Source organism: Aythya fuligula, chromosome 14, assembly GCF_009819795.1.
Source record: "Aythya fuligula isolate bAytFul2 chromosome 14, bAytFul2.pri, whole genome shotgun sequence".
NCBI classification, from domain to species: Eukaryota; Metazoa; Chordata; class Aves; order Anseriformes; family Anatidae; genus Aythya; species Aythya fuligula.
The window spans coordinates 19,359,740-19,380,801 of NC_045572.1; the positions used below are offsets into that span (position 1 = coordinate 19,359,740).

Sequence of the window (21,062 nt, forward strand, 5' to 3'; positions counted from 1 at the left end):
TGACGCGACGGGGCCGTACCAAGTGTGATGGGGCCGGGGGGGGTGCAGCCTCCCCGCCCCTTCCGGCCGCGCGGCGGCGGGGCGCTGCGCCTTTAAGGCCCCCCCCAGGACGCCGCCGCAGGGCTCACGCGCTCGCGCGACCTCGCGCGGCGACCTCCGGGTCGCGCTCCCGGCCGGCCGCCATTGGCCCGCCGCGCGGCGGCGCCGCCGCCCCATTGGCCGGTTGCTGTCCCAGCCCCGCCCCGCCCGCGCCCGGCAGGCTCCGCGGCGGGGCCGGCCGCTGGTTCCTGGAGCGGGCCTCGGCGGGGGAGGGGCCGGGGCAGCAACCGCCGCGGGCCGGGGGCGATGGTGGCGGCGGCGCCATGATCATAGAGAACGTGGACGCGCTCAAGTCCTGGCTGGCCCGGCTGCTCGAGCCCATGTGAGGAGCGGGCGGGGAGCGGGACGGGGCCGGGGCCGCCTCACGGCCGGGCCCGGGGCCGTTGGGGCCGGGCGCGGGGCGCGGGCGGCGCTCGGGGAGGGCCGGGCCCGGAGCGCGGCGGGGCCGCACCGGCAGCGGGAGCCGACGGGGCTGGGCCGGGGGCTGGGCCCGGCCGGATCCCGGCCGCGGGGTGCAGCCCCCGGCCCCCGGCCCCGCGGCAGGCGGCTCCCCGGGGGCTCGGTGCGGAGCGGCCCCGCTGCCCTGCCGGGTGCCGGCTGCCGGCCCGGTGCCTCGCCCTGAGGCAGCAGCGCTGGCTGCCGGCCGGGCCCCGCGCCCCTGGGGCCGGGCAGGGGGCAGGGGGTAGGGGCCAGGGCCCGCCCCGCTCGGCCCGCAGCCCCTGCCCGGCTGTGGCCGCCGCGTTGCGGTGCAGGAGCCCGGGAGCCGCTCCCGCGTGGAGCAGGGGCTGGGCAAGGTCAGGGAGGGGCAGAGGCAGCGGCGGGGGCTCTGCGCTCAGGGGCTGCGCCTTTCGGTGAGCGTGTGCGGAGAGCCGCGCGGTCTGAGGGTCTGTGGGCTCTTTGTTGTTAATTGCTGTGTCTGATGCGGCTTTCGTCAGCTCTCGGAAACAGGCGAATTAATCTGGAGTCGAGCTGCCTGACTGACAGCTCACTGGGAATTCCTTCACCAGTTGTCATCTGCAGTTTTCTTTAGGCTTGTTAGTTTAGTTTTTCATTATTTGAGGTAATTCGGGGGTCTACTCGCTCTATGCTGTTTCCCTGTATTTCCATGGTTAACGTTATTAAAAAAAAAAAAAATCGCTCCTCTCTTTAAATGTTAATTTAAAAATAAATCACCCAACTCTTTTGGGGTCCTTCCTACCCTCTGATAGTTTGCATTCGCGTGTTTTTGAAGAGAGGCAGAGTGAGGAGCTGTGACCCTGCCTCAGTGCTGCAAAGCCAGTTCAGTGCTGCAAAGCAGGCACGCGGTGATTTTCCGGGAAGTTGCTGGGCTGCTCTGGGACGGCCACACTTGGTGGTGGCTGCGATGCACTGAGGAAGCTGCAAAACACTGACGGCTGCTCAGTTGCCCTAGAGTTGGATCCTTGTTAAACAAGGCAGCAAGGTAGCTCTGCCGAAGCACGCCTGAGGAAGGGGCGAAAGACTGGGAAGGCTGCCAGCTGCGGCAGGGCACGGGAGGTGGTCACAAGGCGATTAAAGTGTCTGGCTGTAATTGGGGAAAAAAGATTGCCATCGCAGATATCCAGGAGTGGCTGTGTCCGTGCCGGGTGTCAGAGCAGCGTCCCGTGGCTGTTGCTGGGCTTTCTGCAGTGGCCCTCCTGCACCAGCGCCCGTCTGACACGCGGTGGTTTGGGCGTTCTTCAGCAGAATCAGGAATGGTTCTTTCTCTCCGTAGATGTGATGCAGACCCGTCGGCTTTAGCCAACTATGTTGTGGCGTTAGTTAAGAAAGACAAACCGGAGAAAGAGCTGAAAGCTTTCTGTGCTGATCAGCTGGACGTCTTTCTGCAAAAAGGTACCGTGGTCTACGCTTCTGTATCTCCTGTTCCCTGGTTTTCATTTCAGTGTGTGTGTGGGGGGAGAGTGATACGCTAATGTTTCCTTCAAAATATTTCTTGTTATCTATAAACTGATTATTTCTTACAGAGTGTGAAGGAACAAAAATCTTGTGTGTGTGTTTTTTTCCACAAGATGGTTTTGTAGCCTGTCGTGTTCACAGTGGGTGGGAGGAAATCCTCTAAAATAAAAGCTACCACTTGATTTGGTTTTAAAACATACATCATGCTGCCAGAAGTTTCCGTATCAGATATTTGATAGCTTCTGAAAACCTGACCCACGTTGATCTCTCAGGCTTCTGACAAGCTTCTCAGGGCAATTTGGTTTAAATTCAAAGTGTTAAATTGCTAACCCTGTAGCTAGCAGACTAACTGTGGATTTGATGTAAGTTTCAGTCACGCTTGGCCCTTAGAACATTGCAAATTTGTAAATGTGATTGAAGGAAAAGTCTCTTTTTTTTTTGTCTTGTAATTCCATCTCCTCGAATGGAACTAACGTTCATTAACCTAAGGCATTGCTGCTCCTGATTTAAGCAGTCTACCCAGATTTTATTTTTTTTTGTGGTCTCTTCTGGTAAAGCCATTCCAAACAACGAACTTAAATTGGTATATAATCTTTGTCTTCCCTATCCGCAGAAACTTCAGGTTTTGTAGATAAACTTTTTGAAAGTCTGTACACAAAGAGTTACCTTCCTTCTCTTGAACCCACAAAAGTAGAAGCAAAGCCTGCAAGTCAGGAAAAAGAAGAAGTCAAGGAGGAGGTAACCTTTTTTTTTTTTCTCTACTTGTTTCTAATTTTCAAATTATCCCTGCTGTATCATCTGTGAGGTAAAATGCAAAAGCAAAATCTATTTTGTTGTGGCTAGTAATCTTTTTTTGTCCCTGTGTATCTGAATGGAAATGGAAGGTGATCATTCAGAAAGAACATTTACTTTTATCTAGGTTAATATCATTCAGAAATCCTATTCAGATGTCCCTGGCAATAAGAGCTGACAGTGATTTGAAAGGATTTAAGAGATGAGAAAGAAGGAAAAACATCCCAAATCATTTCCTGTTTCAATTTTGTATATTCTGTATGTCATCCGATCTTGTTTTGAAAGCAGGACCTTAAACTGGGCTATCCAGAGCCTTGTCAAGCCAATTCTTGAGTGTTTCTACCAATTCTTTATATATAATCTTAAACACGGATGAATTTTTTTTTAATAAGCCTGCCTTGTAGTATTGTTTTGACTTCAAAAACTCTTAAATATTACTGCAGGAAAACTTTTGCCACCCAACTTTACAGTAACTTCTAAGCAAAGTAAAATAGCAAATGCATGAAAACGTACAAAATGCGTTCAAACAGATTTACAGTATTGGGGAAACTCAGACTTATAATACTGCGTTTGTTGAGGCCAGCGAGAAATGTGATTACTTCAACTATGTGAACAGGTTTGGTTTATTGTCTTTTTTTTTTTGTCTTTTTTTTTCTGGCTTTAAAGCATTTATTTCAAAATGTGAATTACCGGCCTGTCTATGTTGAGAGAAGTAGTTCTCCTTTGTTGTGTTCCTACTATGAGATTCAGAAAATGCCTGGTTTGTATAACTGCTAATTCTAATGAGATAGAAAGTGGATATAACATTTGTCTTTTGTGAATCCTGTTTAAAAACAAAAATTCAAAGTAGCTTTACTTTGGAGCCTCTCCTCTAGAGAAAATCCTGAAAGATTTAAAGCACAGAGCCCATCAACCTGTGCAGTGTGATTACTTGACGTGCTTAGGTATTCTGTGCAAGTAATACTTAAAATGTTGTTTTATACAAGATACTAACTCTGTTATGAAATTAATCTTGGTCTTTTTCTTTTCATTAAAAAAAAAAAAAAAAAAAGAAGCTATGCTCATGCTTAATTGGTGGCTGTCTCTTAAGCAGAATTTTCAAGAATCAGTTGAAGAAGAGCGGGATGGCAGGAAAAAGAAGCATTCTAGTCCACAGAGAAGCCGGGGAGATTCCAGTGAACAAAGGCTAGTAGTTGAACCAAAATGCTGATATCTCCTTCTGTATTTGCTGGCAGTCTTTAACTGAGGATTTTTACCTCTTTCTTAGGATTTTCACAAAAGCAATGATTTCCTTCCCACTTTTTTCTGTCTGCAATGTGTTTCAGTGCTGATCTCATGCATGAGAACCCTTCACTAGATGTTAGTCTCTTTGGGAAAGGTGACAGTACTTCTCAAATGTTAATACCTAGGGATGCTCTCGGTTCCATTCTTTCCCTTGTTAGATAAATGAAAAGCATTGTTGGGGTGCGGCAGTGTTCTTACTGCCCCTCCCCTATACTTCACCCCCAACACACACTGTCAACGTTGTTTTTAGAACTTGTTCTGTTCATCTATAACTTTTCCACCTTTCCTACTTTTATTCATCCTCCTGTAGCGGGTTTCTATGAATGAGTGCTTCTGTATTTTTCTGTGTAATTGGAGAAATTCTGATTCAAATATATTTTATTTTTTTTTGCTGTCTAAACTGGACAGGATGGAAAAACGGTATGTTAATTTGCAAACTTGTTTTTGAATTGGGTTTCTCTTTTCATAAATATGGTCTACATATGTGTTTTTCTAGAACCAGAGAGAAAAAGAGAGATGATGGAAAATGGAGGGACTATGACAGATACTACGACAGGAGTGACTTGTACAGAGACAAGTCCAGCTGGCGACGAGGCAGGAGTAAAAGTCGTAGTAAAAGCAGAGGGGTAAGCCGAAGTCGTAGCCGCAGTAGGGGTAGAAGCAAAGACCGCGATTCAAGCAGAAATGTTGGTGAGTACTCAAGGTGTTGCTTTAGGACAAGATCTAATGTCAGTGACGTGTGGTGTACAGTCTACCAGGCTGCAGATGTCCTTGAGCAGTCTGAGCAAATTTTGAGAACTTCATGTTGCTGAAATCATTAAGATGCTGTTCTTCAGAGTAGAATAATTAAGGGAATTGTGTTATTCACTAACATCTTAATTTATCCACAGGTGTATATCAGTAGCTGATATTTATGTGCTGTATGTGTTAACAAAGCTGTTGACTTTTCAAAGACATGCTATATTTTTGCTAAGTAGTATAAATCTCTTTCACTTTGTTATTGTATATTTTTAGAGAAGTTTTCTTTCTAATTCAAGGTGGTTACCACACGTTGTGCTTTTAGGGCTGATTCAGAACTGTTGGAAAACTAAGAGGCACAGATTACCACACATTTCAGTGTGTGTTGAGGCCACTTTAGTTACTGGTTTGTTGCTTTTCTCCCCCTTTCTACTTCAAAAGAAAGCTGTAATCCAAGAAGGGATAAGGAGCAGAAATTAACTAATTTCTGAAGTTAAAACCCTGTTTGCATTATATTTAGTTTGTCTTCCATTGGTAAGACTAATCTGCTTTAAGAACAATTTAATGTGCAGAACACTGAATATTTAAGTAAATGTCTATGCTGTTGTGTAGTATCTTTTTTTCAGGTCTCGGATGCACAGAACAAAGTATGAAGATGTACTTAATTTGTGTTTTTGTTGTTTTTGTTTTGTTTTCTAAGCAGAGCACCGTGAGAGATCAAAATTCAAGAGTGAAAGAAATGATGTTGAAGGCTCATATAATCCAGTTTCTGTGTCTCCAAGTAACTCTACTGAACAGTATTCTTCTGCACAATCTATTCCCAGTGCTGTTACTGTAATTGCACCTGCGCACCATCTGGAAAACACAACAGAGAGCTGGTCAAATTATTATAACAATCACAGCAATCCCAGTTCATTTGGCAGAAACCCTCCACCTAAAAGAAGATGTCGAGATTATGATGGTAAACTCTTTTCTAGTCTTCGGTTTCCTACCTCGTTTCAATAATTCTGTAACTTTTTTTTAGGTATTCAAGTTAAGTGTAGCAAGTCAAAATGCAGTAGATTGTGGTGTACCTTTATATGTAAAAATGCATGAATGCCCAATATTTTACTGGGAAAGGAACTTACCTTGCTGACAGCAGTTCATTCATAATGTGACAGCTGCTGGACAGAACATAAGGATTTTGTTCACAATGCTGCAGATTTGCCTTGGCAAATAACTTAATGACTGGCAGTTCTGAAAAAGATTTCACTACATGTGTTTAATGTAAAACGTACATATTCATGCTTTGTTTTTCCACGGCTTTTATTGTGCATACATACATATGTCTGTATGCTTTTATGGAAGATTACTATAATTTGAAGTAATTTGAAACCTTATCTGATAATGTTAATTCATTGATTGTATGTTTTCTTTAGTAAGAAATTCCAGCAAAAACTGAGATGACATTAATTGTTGACAACTATTTTTTTTTTCCTTTAAGAAGATAAATAATTTTCTTGTTTTGCAGAGAGAGGATTTTGTGTACTTGGTGATCTTTGCCAGTTTGATCATGGAAACGATCCTTTAGTAGTAGATGAAGTTTCCTTGCCAAGTATGATTCCTTTTCCTCCACCACCTCCTGGACTTCCTCCTCCTCCTGGTATGCTTTTGCCTCCGATGCCAGGTCCAGCTCGCAATATGAGGATGCCAGTACCACAAGCTCATCCACAGGCACCACCTCCTGTTGTGCTTCCTGTACCAAGTAAGTTAAACATTTTTCTGTTTTACTGTATGTCACAAAGTTAAAATGATGGCTCTTTCTGGAAAGGAATTTTTTTCCTAATGAAAAAAATTTGAGATCTAATCTATTGAAAGTTCTAATACATCTGTGTTTGTACTATACTATATGTTGTTCTTAGCAGCTGAGATCTGTTTTAGCTCAACAGTGATCTGAGTCTGTTCAACCTTTTTTCTTATCTCGTTGCATATTGTAAATTCTGTGAAGAAAAATCTTAGTATATTGGATATATGGTCACTCTGTTTCAGTACTCTTGACTCCAGTTACACAATACATGCTGTCATAGTTGTAACAAGTAGCAGCAGTTATGGGATAAGAAATAGTTTTTGTATAGGGTTAACACGAGGCAATTAGTGGGCAGGCTTCTAGAAAACATTTTACAGTGGTAATAGAAGGATTAATTATGAAATTAATCTTGGGGAATATAGTTGTTGTTTGTGCTAGTTTTATTTCCAAAACAGTGGTGCTCCTGGTGAAACTGTGCCTGGCTACAATTACGTGAAAGGCACCTGTAGATTATATCTGTTCGTACACACTTAGTCTTATTCCTGCCTTTGTTTCCTTGGATTATGTATTTTCACAAACCCTAATAGCAAAAGCTTAAAATGGCAAAGGTAGGAAATACCATATTTACCTTATCTAAGGCAAGCTTTTCTGCTTACCAGGATAACTTACTCAAAACTTTGCCTGAGCCTTTTAGAGGGTACTGAGTTGGCTTGCTGCTGTTCAGAGTTCTCTGATTGTCGTTGTGCTTTAGTACATTGCATAGGATTAATTCACTGCCCCTCTTTGGCTACATAGTAAATTGAAGTATGTATATTGTATATGGTACAAACAAAGCAAAAATTAGTCAGATTCCTTGCCTGTTAATTCCTTTCACCCTGTAGTTTTTTGTTCTAGAACTGTAATCTAAATGTTGCTGGTATGTCTTGCTCTGAGCAAGCCTTGATTCTCCATGGCAGAGCTGAGGGAGGAGCTGCTTTTGTTAATGCAAGCTCTAACAGTAATAAAGCTCTGGGGAAGAAAAATAGTTTTTTGTTTGTTTGGTTGGTTGGTTGGTTGTTTTTTGTTTTTTTTTTTTTTTTGTTTTTTGTTTTTTTTTTCCCCTTCCCCTCCTTAAGCTTCTTTCTGGGAAAGGGAAAGTGTTGGAATCAGAGTAACGTAACAGAGTGGGACTTCTCATGCGTTGTGATTATTTACAAGGAATAAACAAATCACACAGAATTGTTTGTACATTTTATCTGTGGAGTCTTAGTGATTCTATGATGTCGTTGTAGGACCACCTTTAACACAGTCAAGTTTGATAAATAATCGTGACCAGCCTGGGACAAGTGCCGTGCCCAGTCTTGCCTCTGTAGGAGCAAGGCTACCTCCTCCGTTACCCCAGAACCTACTGTACACAGTATCAGAACGTAAGCAAATTTCTTTTTTAAAATCTGCTTGGCATGTAAATTTAAAAGTTCCTCTGCTTGTGTAATTAGAAGTGATTACCTTTATCTTCCTCCAGTGAATACAAATCTAAAAAGAAGTCTGATGGCTTTCCTTGTGGTCAGTGCTTCATCTGCTGTTACTGTGTGAGATAGCAGTAGTGTTCTGTCACTGTCTGAGAAAAGATCATTTGTCAGGAGCTTCTTTTCGGTTTCATATTTTCAAAATAATAAAACTGTAGGATAAGAAAAAAATGTGTTCATCTTCAAGCTGTTTAGTAGAACATCAGTAGAGAAAAGATGCATCTGCAAACTTGTAATTACTGTTTAACTTGGTCTTTATTCCTACACAATTCTGGCTACTATTTCATATGAGAGACTTTTTTCTCTCATCTGTGTACCAAAATTTTCTTTAGGTTCTTCATATGCATTAGTATTTTATTTCTGTTGTTGTTGTTTTTGTTTTTGTTTCAAAATTGACTTAATCCTGGCTTTCTAACTCAATGGACATGATATCTTCCTTACAGAGCACTTTTTTATTTTTTTCATGAAAGGAATAACAAAATAGCTGGAGAAACCCAAATCATTCAGTTTAAATCAAATAAAATGTATATATCTTTGATAATGAAAATGGTAATGACATTTTCATGTTTTATGTGAGCAAAATAAGGTGATTAAAATCTGTTTTCTAATATACCTTTCTGGAATATTATAAATAATACAATGAATAATAATAAGTAATTATAATATTTATTGTTCTTTTTAACATAAATATTCTAGATTTTATTCAAATGAGAGCTCCAGTTTATGGTCCATGTCATTTCCTTCATGAATTCCATGCTTTTTAGAACATCAGTCACTCAAATATCTTGTTAGGATCTCTGTTCAGTTGTCTCCAAGTGCTGTCAGGCCATGCTACCATCAGATTCTTTCAGCTTCAGAGCTTCTTCTAAGGAGTGATCCGGTGTGTTGTAACTCACGGGGCATCTTTGACTTCAATTGCACTATGTAATTCTCTTCTCCAAAACCTGTGTGGAGGTTGATTCTCACGTCCTGTTCTTGGACTGTTATGGTTAAACTGCTGATGAACTGCTCTTGCAATTGCTCGAAGAATCTTGGAAGAGAAACTTCTAGTTCAGCTCACACGAGTTTAATGAAAGTTCTCGGCAGAGTCTGAAACTCCTGACTGCAGATTCAGCACTGCATGACAAAACATCAGTGTTGAAGTTTTGAGGCATCTGTTTTAAATTGTCAAGTCTTCGTTGTCATTTTAGAACAAGGAGCTGACATGCAGAGTGCTTCAGGTCTTTTGGATCCCCCTGTATTTGCACCTGTTTCTGTTCCAGGATGTGCTGTGTTCCTATGGAGGCTTTTCATGGGTTTAATTCATTCAAGGTCTTGTATAGCTTTTCCATTTTATTGTTGGAAAAATACATCATCTTTGATGTACCTTGGACTAGAGGAACAACATGAGTCAATTCTGTCATCTTGTGTTCTCACAGTTGTCTCTTGTAGTTAAGTAATCGTTAGTACTTTAATGAAGGTAGGCAGCTAATCTCGCATAAATTAAGATAATTTAATAGGTAAGTATCGGTCAAATCTCCTGATTTCTCAGCTTGCTTTGATTGGAATCGTTTAAGCCCATTCTTCTCCAAAAATCCTTCCCTGAAGTAACATCATCTGTTAGCGCAACAAAGACTCAAAATCTCTTTACATCTCAGGATAAGATGTAAGAATAAATGCTCAAACTCGATATTTTGTTGCTCCCCGTGAAACACTGTCAGACTCAGTGAAGGATATGATACAGGAACCTCACTTCTTTTTCAGGCACTTCATCATCAGTACTCGATAGTTGTGATCTATGCACTTCGTACAAGCAGTAGCAGTCGTTGAAGGGGAATATGCCCAAATAGACTTAGGCGTAAGTTGAGATGAGGGCTTTAAATAGCTACACACATTGGCTCTACAACCTCTGTTCTCTCTTCTCTTCGTCCAAAACAGCTTCTGATTCTTGGACATCCATGCGTTTCCTTAAAGGAAAATTAACCCTGAGTCTTAAACGCATTTGAAAAATTCTTTCATTTCTCTCCTTTTTTTATAGATACATATGAGCCAGATGGCTATAACCCTGAAGCTCCTAGTATTACCAGTGCTGGTAGATCTCAATATCGACAGTTCTTTACAAGAGCACAAACGCAGCGTCCAAATCTAATTGGCCTAACATCTGGGGAGATGGATACAAATCCAAGAGGTAGGAAGGGTTTCTAGTCATTGCTGTTGCTATTTTTGTCCAAGAACGTCAACACTTATTTTCCCCTTTTCAGGCTAAAAGCAGCATATTTTTTTTCTCACTGATCTAGTATTTCAGAGCAATTTTCAGACATCTCAACTTTTTTTAAAAACGCTAATACGACCATATTGAAGTAACAGCAGACTTACTGATTAAAAATAACCACTGGCTTGGAAATGTTACAAGGTTGGTTTGTTTTGGTGTTTTTTGGTTGGTTGGGTTTTTATTCGTCTTTAGCCTACAAAGGTACTTTTTGAGTGCTGTTGCTTCTAGAAGGAACAATGATACAGCAAGCTGACTTTAAACAGTATGTTTTGAAGAAATTTCTGATTTGCCAAGGGCATGTTTAAGAGCTGGGGCACAGATGTGATGATCCACAATACTTGTCTCGTCTGGTTCAATAGTAGTTGCGAGGGGAGCTATCATGTTTTTGTACTTGATGGTCTGACTTTGTCAGCCAGATGCTATATTAAAATAATTGTTGCAGGTAGAATTCTAATTCTCCTAGCCTGTAGAAATCCCAGTCTACATTTAAGTAATTCTGAATCATAAGCTGGATGAATGTGGATGTAGCGTGGCATGTACAAAGCCTCTTTTAGGATAGAGAAGAAGTCAAGGCTCTTCAAAGAAATTTTTGTTCTGCTAGCATAGCTTTCTTTCTCCTTCCTGCTTTCTCCCCATGATCTGTAAAGGAAAAGTTGGTAAATTTCAGTGTTTATTGTTACACTTCAGTGCTTCTTAGTGGATAAGAAAGGGGTTTTTCCCAGTATTCCCTTCCTGTGACTCATCCTATAAAGAATATTTTTAAATGTTATTGTAGAAATTGTTGTTGCTGTTTTCATCTTAATAAATGTCATAAAGGCAGGGTTGGGGCTCTATTGCTGGTCTCTCTAAGAACCCATTCCAGTTGTAAGGAATGGGTCTGTGTTTGGTTATGGTGCTTCAGGCCGCTTGTTTTGCTGCCTTTGTCAAGTACCTGAAAGGTTTACTCTGAAATCATCCTCCAATGTAAGACTGAAACTGTATGCCTGAAAAAGCCTAGTCTTGTTTTTTCTTACGAGTGTAATCAGCAGAGCTCTGGCATATATAAAAACCACAGAAAATTGATTTACAACTCAGACTTCTTTTTAGGAGTTGAATATTTGGCATACACAAGAAGCCAACAGCAATGGTGTAATTTTCAAATGGATGTAATAAATACTTGGCAAGTTATGATCTAGTGCTTCGGATTTGTGTTTGTAGAATTTGCTTCAAATAATAAATTTAACATCTCAGAGAATATAATCTCATGCTGTAGCTGTGCTCAATTGACAGTTGCTGTTGCTGAAAACTGGATGGAGGGGTGGCGAGGGGATAGCAGTGGGAGGAATGGGTTCTTGGTTGCCTTTCACTATCAAAGGTTAATTCAGGGAAAGTTGGTTGTTTGTTAAGCCCATGCCACATTCCAGAACTCTAAGCCAAAATCTCAGAATGTAGTGGGTTGTTTTGTTTTGTGGTGCTGGTGGTCTGCAGAACCTAAAGCTTCAGTACCTGCAAAATTAAGTTTTATTTTTGTTTCTTCAAACTGATACTAATCTTGAAGGTCGAAAATCCCATCTCTGCTTGCAGGACTAAATGCTTGTTTTCCTCAGATTGGTTTGTTAGGCTAGCAAGCAATCTCTGAAGTAACTTTATAAACAGAACGTAGTTTTATTTCTTAGGTTTTTAAAATCATCTCGATCTTGATGTTTAAATGCAAGCTGTCAATGTTTCCATTGATGTATGATAAACAATACATCTTTTCCATTCCTTTCCTTTCCTCCAGCTGCCAATATTATCATCCAGACTGAACCTCCCATTCCCATTACGAATAATAGCAGCAATGTAACTAGAGTTGTGCTTGAACCAGACAGCAGAAAACGATCTCCAAGTAGCATGGAATGTCCACCGCTGAAGAAACCATGGTTGGGAAAGTAAGAATTAATGACTGCAGTTGACTAACTGGAATGCACTTTAATGCTATCAGTGCTGTAAATAGAGCGATTCATTAGTCCCTGTAACTTGAGTGGGCTGAGTCAGAAAATCTATGTCCAAATAATAATCGGAGACTAACTACTAGGGGGTAGGGTAGTTCAGTTGTTGTTACTCTCTAGTCTGTACTTCTAATGAGAAAATAAAAGTTAAATGTGTGTTAACAATGGCTGCCCTACTTCGGTGCATTTATGTCTTTCTGAACAAATATCTTGTTCTCGTTTTCTCTAGGCAAGCAAATAACAACCAGAATAAGCCAGGATTTTTGAAAAAGAATCAGTATACTAATACCAAATTAGAAGTTCGAAAAATTCCACCAGAAATGAACAATATTACACAGCTCAACGAACACTTCAGTAAATTTGGAACTATTGTAAACATTCAGGTAAAAAACAAAGTACAATTTTATTTATTTATTTATTTTATTTATTTCTGCATGTGGGTATTTTATTTCCCCTGGAGCCTTCTTGAATACAGTAGCCGTACTTTGTTTCTGAGAAATCTTAGCGGAGACTAACAAAAGTAGGTAATCAAATTCAAAAAAGCCTTTTCTTGGTCCTCTGCCTTCATGAGGTCTTATAACATTTGAAAGTCTTGCAAATTTAACAGTATCTATCAGGCTTTTGAGCAACTTGAGCATAAATTTTGAGAGAGATCTTCCAGCAAATTCTGTTTTGTATGGAAGTCCTGCATTATTTCTTAGGATTTGGGCAATGATGCTACAGGAGAGTCTTTATGCATCAGTTTACTATCATTTTGCATCCTAGAATTGGCTCAAATTCAGTGGTGTTTCTTGCATTATAAGAAGTGGAAAAGCACTGTATAAGCAAAACGCAGGTAGTTGCATTGTTAAAGTACTACTTAATTTCCTTTTGTTTTGTTTACACAAAACAATGGCTTCCAGAGTCCTTGCTTAGAGGCCTGAATAAAGACATACCTGGGAGGCCTCCCTATTTCTTGAGTTGACGGTTTTAGCCTAGCCCAGAAGATGGTAATTAAATGATGCATTTAAAACACATTACCTCAACCATATCGTACTACGAAGTATGTTTTTATTTCTGTGATGATTAATTTTTTGGGGAAAATCTGTCTGTTTCATGATTGCTGGATAATGTTTCTTTGGAAATATGGTGAATCTTTGCACTACGTATCCTTGGACAATATTTTTATTTCAGAAGAGTAGAATAAAAAGCTTTGGGCTTTGTATCAGCCTCTTCAGTCATATCCCAATAGTGTTTTACTGTGCTTTGATTATCCAGTGATATTTGGTGGAGAAGTCTCTTTTATTATTTATTTGATTTTATTTTACTGCATATAGTCTTTGCTGTAATTATGTGTGTTTTCCAAAATGTACTTGGCTTTAATTATATAAAATAGTTACCTTCATTTTTGAGCTATTAATATCGTTAGATATTCCACTTGTTCCTGCAGATTATTTGTAGGTTCGTTTGCTACTGGTTGAGATGTTTTCTTTCTTGAGAAATAATGTATTTTTATGACCTTTTGTTTTAGGTTGCTTTTCAGAATGATCCTGAAGCTGCACTAATTCAGTACTTAACTAACGATGAGGCCAGGAAGGCAATTTCAAGCACAGAGGCAGTTTTAAACAACCGGTTTATAAGGGTGTTGTGGCACAGAGAAAGTGAACAGAATCCCCCATTGCTGCAGCAACCACAGCAGCAGTCACCCTCACAGTCTCTTCATCACCAGCTTCACCTTCAGCAGCAAGCCCTGACCACGCCTCCAGCCGTAACGATGCATAGCAATATGTCAAAGGTATGCTTTCATAAACAAACCTTCGATATGCTGAAGGTTATCAGTGTTCTTAAGTGACAGCTGTTGACTTTAAAAATGCAGAGTACAGAGCCTTTCCCATTTATTTTTTTAATATCTGTTGATACACAGGCAATGAGTAAACCTCTGGCCTCTGGTGCCTATGTCCTTAATAAAGTCCCAGTGAAACGTCGCCTTGGAGCAGCAGGTGGAAGTCAGTCTGATTTAAGTCAGGCTGGGGCTGTAGGAGAGGATTCTCAGGTATGTTTCTGAAAGCTGACCATCTTTATACTCGCTTAAAGCTTTTACCCATTAGCTGAAAAAGGGACCTAGCAAATAGAACTTGACAATTCTGTTCCTAGTAGATTATTTCCTTATCACTGAAGTTCTATACAATGTGGTCAGTCACTTCTTAGTTTCATCAGCTGCTTATATATACTAGGGAGAATTATTTCAGAAACAAAGTACCACTATTTTAAGTATCATAAAATATTTTTGGCAGTGCTTCCTATTAAACAAATTTGACAGCCTACATGGGACGTCAGCTTTTTGTTGATAAATCTGATTGCTTTTCCCAGTGAGGTATAGTGACTGTTACTGCCTTATTTCTTTTAAGTGTTTGATCTGTAAGCGTGATGTTAGTTTGTATTACCAAGCTGAATATAGTGCAGTTACAAAAGATTGGCTTCAGCAGTGTTCCTAGTGGATATTGGGATACAAAGGCAATTTTGGGTAACGACTGAAATAAATTATCTTGTTAAAACATTTTCTGCAAAAGTGTGTAACATGATTGCTTCCAAGCAAGTTGACCGTTAGATTAATGACTTTATGCATGTATTTTAATTTACGAATCGTTGCATAAATCTGGAAGCTTGTGTTTGTTTTATAGAATATCTCCCTTTAAACTATATGATGGTGGTATATCACATTCTTTTTAACCTATTACATATTTCTGTGTGTGTGTATTTTTACAATTTCAGACATTTCCTACTTCTACAAGCCACTCAAAAACGGTTTACAGTACTTCAAATTTAAAGACAGCTATGAAGCCTGGTGCAGGGTCTAAACCTCATGATGTGCAAGAAGCTCTTAAAAAAAAACAGGTGCTCTGCTATATGTTGACGACAGTGTAGTGGTCAAAGTACTTTAAAAAGAAAGGACTGAAAGACACATTAAACCTCAAATACTGCTATGTAGCTTTCTACACATGATCAGTGTAACTTTTATGATTCACTTTTGCAGATGCAGGTTGAGGGTTGGTGTTTTTGTTTTTAAAGAGCGAGCGATAAGGGGTTGTTGATATTTTTCTGGTTTTAATCTCTGTAGATGTGAAAACTTAAACGACAGCACAGGATATTCAAGGGGTGTTGGAAGGAAAGGAAAAAAATAATAGATTACCTCAGAGCAGGAAGTGGGCAAGTTTTAATTGTTACTTTCCAGAGCAGATATAACTAATACTAGTGTAGTTCACAGACTAGTAGTTTTTATTATGGCTCTTGCTTATATATCTTGAAGAAGAAAATATGACATACGAGTACATACAATGCTAGACTGCTTTTTCTGATTCGAAGAGTTTTCTTCTCACAGGAGGCAATGAAACTCCAACAAGACATGAGGAAAAAGAAGCAAGAGATGTTAGAAAAACAAATAGAATGTCAGAAGGTAAGTTTGGAATGGCTTCCAGTAAATGTGTTTTGATTTTTTTAGGCATCTGTTCAGTGCTGTTCTTGCTAAAGTTTTATATTCCTGCTCTTTTATTAATACATAGATGTTGATATCCAAGCTGGAGAAAAATAAGACTATGAAACCAGAAGAGAGAGCAGAAATAATGAAGACCTTAAAAGAGCTAGCAGGAAAAATATCTCAATTAAAGGATGAGTTAAAAACTTCATCTGCAACCTCTACACCATCAAAATTAAAGTCCAAGACAGAGGTATTTATTGTACAAGACACTTGGTCATCAATCTCCTATAATTGTTTCTAATGATGTGTCCTAAAAACACAACACTGTTAGATCGGTGTACTTCCCAGCAGTATTTTGAATTTGAGCGATAGCTATGGAGAACCAAGCAGTAGTTTTAAGTACCTTGGGTGACCCAGTTTGCATATAACCTACTCGAGCTTGTTCCTGTTCTGAAGTGTAGAATTCTGGGTCCCTCCAAAAGGTGGGGGGAAGCACATGGAGGCAAGTAAAACAAACAACTGAATTTAGAGGAAAATATGGAAGTTGTGTGCTGGTCCGCCTTTATCTTTTATATAAATTTATTGCTAAGGTGGAATTAAATATTAAAAGCAGACATTCATGTTCTGCTTTTCCCATGCACTTTCTCTTTCTATACATTTCTCTTAAAGGCACAAAAGGAACTTCTAGATGCAGAACTGGACTTCCATAAAAGACTTTCTTCTGGAGAAGACACAACTGAACTGCGAAAAAAGCTAAATCAGTTACAAGTAGAAGTAAGTGTGTCTGCATTTATGTTTCTAATGTATTTGATATATAAATGTTTTAAATCCTTTCAAGCTGCAGATAAGCTTTATATATTATTTGCCTTTTTTTTTTTTAAACAGGCTGCCCGTTTAGGTATCTTGCCTGTTGGTCGAGGAAAGACAATGCCAGCTCAAGGAAGAGGAAGAGGGCGGGGTCGTGGTGGGAGAGGAAGGGGCATGTTGAATCACATGGTGGTAGACCATCGTCCCAAAGCACTAACAGTTGGAGGATTTGTTGAAGAAGAAAAAGACGAATTGTTACAGCACTTCTCTGTAAGTATTAGGTTACGTTAAATAGAGAAACGGGAGAAGAGAGTTGGAGATGCAAGTCTTTATTTCTGTAATACAAACAAATTTATCCTGAATTCATGGAACAGGCTATGGATAACCAGTTTCAAGAGTTATCAAGGATGTAAATATAATGTCTTTTATAGGTGATTTACAGTAGCTGCCCAATGCATTCCTTTAATAGGAAAAGCCAAATGGCTTCATCTTATTAATTCTGTAAGTTAAACTTATTTACAAACTTGTACAGAAAATAGCTGGTAGTTTGCAAGCTGAGTTAATTGATATGTTAGTATCAGACCTGAGTTAACACAATAAAAGATAAACACATTGGACATTTCCTTCAGTTAACACTACCCAGAATAAAATGTTTCCCTTTGCAAACGTAGTAAATTTGTACGGGAGATAATCTAATACTTCGTAAATAGATAAATTTGTGTGTGTGTTTGTTAGTTTGCTTTGTCCTTTTTTTTTTTTTTTTACATCTATCATTGCTGTGTACATTCAATTTTTTAACATTATGCAGTATACCGTTTCTAAAGATGCAATGTTCTGTTAATCTAGCCATACTAGACTTTTTTTTTCCTGTTCCATGAAAAAAATGTTCTGTACTTAGCATATTCAGGAGCTATATAGCAAAGTTTGATTCCTACTGATCAAATCTCTTCTTTTGCAAGTAAATAAGCTCTAAAGGACTTAACAGCTCTGTAGTAGTACAAGATTGAAAGGCAGAAGATATAAAGTGGTGAATTCTCTGGATTCACCTGTCAGCTATATAGTGCCTTTTCTCCTGCAAAATAAACCCCCGCTTATTAGAACGTTAATAAGTCTGAGCTGTTGCCCAAAAATACAAGTACAAATGCTACAGCATTGCCAGATGATGCAGCTGAGATTTGTCTCTCTTTTCTGCCCAAAAAATAGCAAGGTTTCAGTAGTGCTGTGGTACAGAACAATGTATTTGTAGTACATGATGATCATGTTTCTGGAGGAGAATATTACTATTTTTCCTAATCAGTTTTTCCTCTTACAGAAATTTGGAGATATTGAAGACCTTCAAGAAGAGGATTCCCCACTAAGTGTTGTTCTAACTTTTAAATCTCGCTCTGAAGCTGAGAATGTAAGTGAAATAATGGATTATTTTTTTTCCTGGTTCCAAACTACTCATGTCTGCCTTCTTGTGTTTTAAAATTGAGCTAGCTTTGATCCTGCTATTTCAAGCTAGATAGTGCAAATACTTGTTGCTTTTACGTATAGTTTGCTAAAAGGTGAAATAACTCATGTTTAATAACATGAGTTAGTAAAGGTCTTTTCTGATGTAGGTTCAATGTTCCCATCAGTGTAGAACTCTGTTAGTCTTTTCAGATTGATAGTAGATGAGCATTGTTTATAGGTTCAGGTTTAAATGAAGTTGCTCTTGGAGACTGAAGCAGATGATTATTATGTGTTTGAGATATTTTGATGCACCTCTGCCGTGATAGGTATTCACTGGGTCTAGCTCATTATTGATGATCTTAAAAATCCTTTACTTGATTCTCTTTTTGAAAATATGTTCATTTTAAACACAATGTAGGCTGCTAACCAGGGATCCAGGTTCAAAGACCGAAGACTACAGATATCATGGTACAAACCTAAGGTACCTTCTGTGTCAACAGAAATTGAGGAAGAGGAGCCTAAGGAAGAGGTATGAAAATATGTTGATAAAGTTATCACTCTTTTAACAGTCTAAAAGCTATGAGCTCTTTTCAGATAGGTTTTTTGTTTACTGAGAAATTCCATTAAATGTTTCTGCAAGCCAGAAACTGAACTGTTTTTCAATAGTCAGGTACAACTTCCATGTTTTAAAAAAGGAAAGAAAAAAATAAATCCATTCCAAAAACTTAGATTTTTAAATTGAAATGATAAACATCACATCCTCACATATGTACATGCTGCTAATCTTTTTTCACTTTATTAATTCTCTACTGAGGGATAAGTTCTGTACATGTATATTCTTAGATTGTAATTATGAACACTTTAAGGCTTTTAAAGGCTTTTCTGCCTAGGCATTTGACAGAAACTTGTTTCAGAGAGGGTGGGTGGTTGTTTATTCCTGCTTTCTTTGAAGTTTGGCTTCCTTTCCCTTTCTTATGTGTGAGACTACTGTTCTTTCCTAAAGCTTGTGGTAAATAGTTGTGTGCATTTCAGTGAGATTTACTGTAAACAAGAACCTGATGTAAAGAGCAATGGGGAGTCTGTGTTGTCGTACAAGTTTCCTAGGATACAGCATGGAACTTCTTTGTTTAAAAACCATTTTTTTCTTTATCTAGGAGACTGAAACCTCAGATTTATTTTTGCATGAAGATGATGATGATGATGATGAAGATGAGGATGAATCCCGTTCTTGGAGAAGATGAAACTTGATGTTGGAAATGTATAATTTTAGGAATATAGTTCAAGCTATATCTTTTAAACTTTTATTTAAGAAAGTTGATGAGCCAAAAAAAGCTTTACTTTCTTTTCAAACCACAAGATTTAAAGTGAGCAAAGTTTGTTATAAAAACATTTCAGATAAGAGCTGTGATGCCAAGCTAGCCAAAGGCCCAGTAACTTTTTACAGAATTATCAAGCTCACCAGAGTGGTGATTCTTTTCTATTTAAGAAGGTTAAAAAGAGAGAAAGAAAGTGAATATTAGTATTTTCCTGTCCTATTTTCGTGTCACCTGTATTACCTTGTTTTGTTTTTTATAATGTGATTGATTTGTTAGCTTATAATTGAAAAGATGTTACAGGTTTTATTTAGCAATATTACAGGCTTGGGGGAAAGACACAAACTTTCATTAAATGTTATGAAAGAAAAAATGCCTCATTTACTAATTGAAAAAAGGTAGCATTTTATTTCATATGCAATCACTCACTGTAGAAATTATTCGTGGCTAAATTCATCCTTCACTTATTTAAGGATGTTTGAAGGCCACACAGTTTCTATATTCTGGTTTTTGTCAGAGGAGATGGAAAAAGTAATTCAACAGGTTATTATTATAATATTGTCCAGTTCACTCTGTTTCTTCAAATCCTGCTCCACAAAAACATCAGCAACGACACAGATTTGAGTGAGTGTTTGAGATTTCCTTCTGTAGTTTCAGTACAGTGTTCAAATTTAAATTATACTGTTCATTTCTTGCATCTCAGTATTTGTGAATATGATGTTTTATGCTTTCCACAAAAAGAATGAAATTGGGAACTGCTCACCAGCCATTAGAAACTCTTCTTCCATCCCTGTTTTATTTATGTTCAAGCCAAATCTGTAAAGTGTTCAGAGCAAAATATTTTTATCCAAAAAATGTCAGTCTGCTGGTCAGCAAGCCCTCAGAGTAGTGTTCAGACCTGGTTTGGGAATGTTAACCATTTATCTTCAAGTATAGTTTTGTTCAGACACATTTAAGGTGAATACCGTTACATTCTTACTTGCCTCGTCACTTTACCATATTTAAAAAAAAAAAAAAAAGGAAAAAGCAAACACACACCAAAAATGGTGTATAATAATAGAAATTAGTATAACAAGTTTAGATACTTAAGCCATGTATCTTAACTGTTATGTGGCTTTTGCAGTTCATGAACAAGTGTTATATAGGAAGCGTTTTCCTTAACTCTCTGTATTTGTACCGTACACTTTTCAGTACATTTTTATGTACTTTTCTATACAAAATAAACAATGTCGGTGCAAAACTGTGCTCCTCTTTTGAATAGTTTACCAGAATTATTTGTCAGCAAATTCCCAACTAAAGAAAAATTTGCATCAAGACCTCTAAATTTCAGTGGCTCTGAACTTAGCTAATGACATGGAGTTGAGCAAGCCTTTGAATTTACTGTTCCCCTGTTACCTTTTTGCTGTGGTGGAATATTAAAAATCAAAATAGTATTTTTTTTTTGTTTGTTTCCTTGTCAGTTGAAGATATGCCTTTCAGTATTCTTCTTCACATTAAAACCTCTTTTTATAATTAGGACTTTCCTGCTAATATTGAGGCTAAATTGCGTACATAAAGAAACAAGGGAAAGCCAATCCTACATACTTAGAATGTCTTGATTTTTCTCCCATTATCTCTAATGTTTTTTTAATGTCTGTGGCTCAGTCAGTGTATATTTTGAAAAATCCATTGCAGCAACCATATTTGAGTCCTGACAGTTTAAAAATGATAGAGGGAAC

At 38.8% G+C, this 21,062-nt stretch overlaps 1 protein-coding gene across 5 annotated transcripts; it reads left to right on the plus strand.

Moving 5' to 3' along the window:
- The first annotated feature begins 324 nt into the window (after positions 1–324).
- RBM27 (RNA binding motif protein 27) lies at positions 325–20,364 on the plus strand. 5 transcript variants are annotated; one of them, XM_032196831.1, is made up of 22 exons: positions 325–421; positions 1,832–1,950; positions 2,627–2,751; positions 3,899–3,990; positions 4,498–4,509; positions 4,586–4,779; positions 5,528–5,788; positions 6,338–6,571; positions 7,885–8,019; positions 10,136–10,285; positions 12,129–12,276; positions 12,566–12,719; positions 13,847–14,110; positions 14,240–14,368; positions 15,088–15,210; positions 15,695–15,769; positions 15,876–16,040; positions 16,460–16,564; positions 16,676–16,867; positions 17,910–17,996; positions 18,450–18,560; positions 19,186–20,364. In XM_032196831.1, the coding sequence occupies exons 1-22, from the start codon at positions 363–365 to the stop codon at positions 19,270–19,272; spliced, it is 3,021 nt and encodes a 1,006-aa protein (XP_032052722.1). In that variant the 5' UTR covers positions 325–362; the 3' UTR covers positions 19,273–20,364. The 5 variants fall into 5 exon arrangements, with proteins under 5 accessions (XP_032052722.1, XP_032052723.1, XP_032052726.1 ...); XM_032196832.1 differs by having other exon boundaries at positions 5,531–5,788; XM_032196835.1 differs by lacking the exon at positions 10,136–10,285.
- Positions 20,365–21,062: the final 698 nt, after the last annotated feature.

Coding starts and splice junctions, on each gene's coding strand:
- RBM27 (XM_032196831.1), top strand. CDS start 363: ATGATCATAGAGAACGTGGACGCGCTCAAGTCCTGGCTGGCCCGGCTG. Junction 4,780..5,527: donor CGATTCAAGCAGAAATGTTG/GTGAGTACTCAA, acceptor TTGTTTTCTAAG/CAGAGCACCGTGAGAGATCA. Junction 16,041..16,459: donor AATTAAAGTCCAAGACAGAG/GTATTTATTGTA, acceptor TTTCTCTTAAAG/GCACAAAAGGAACTTCTAGA.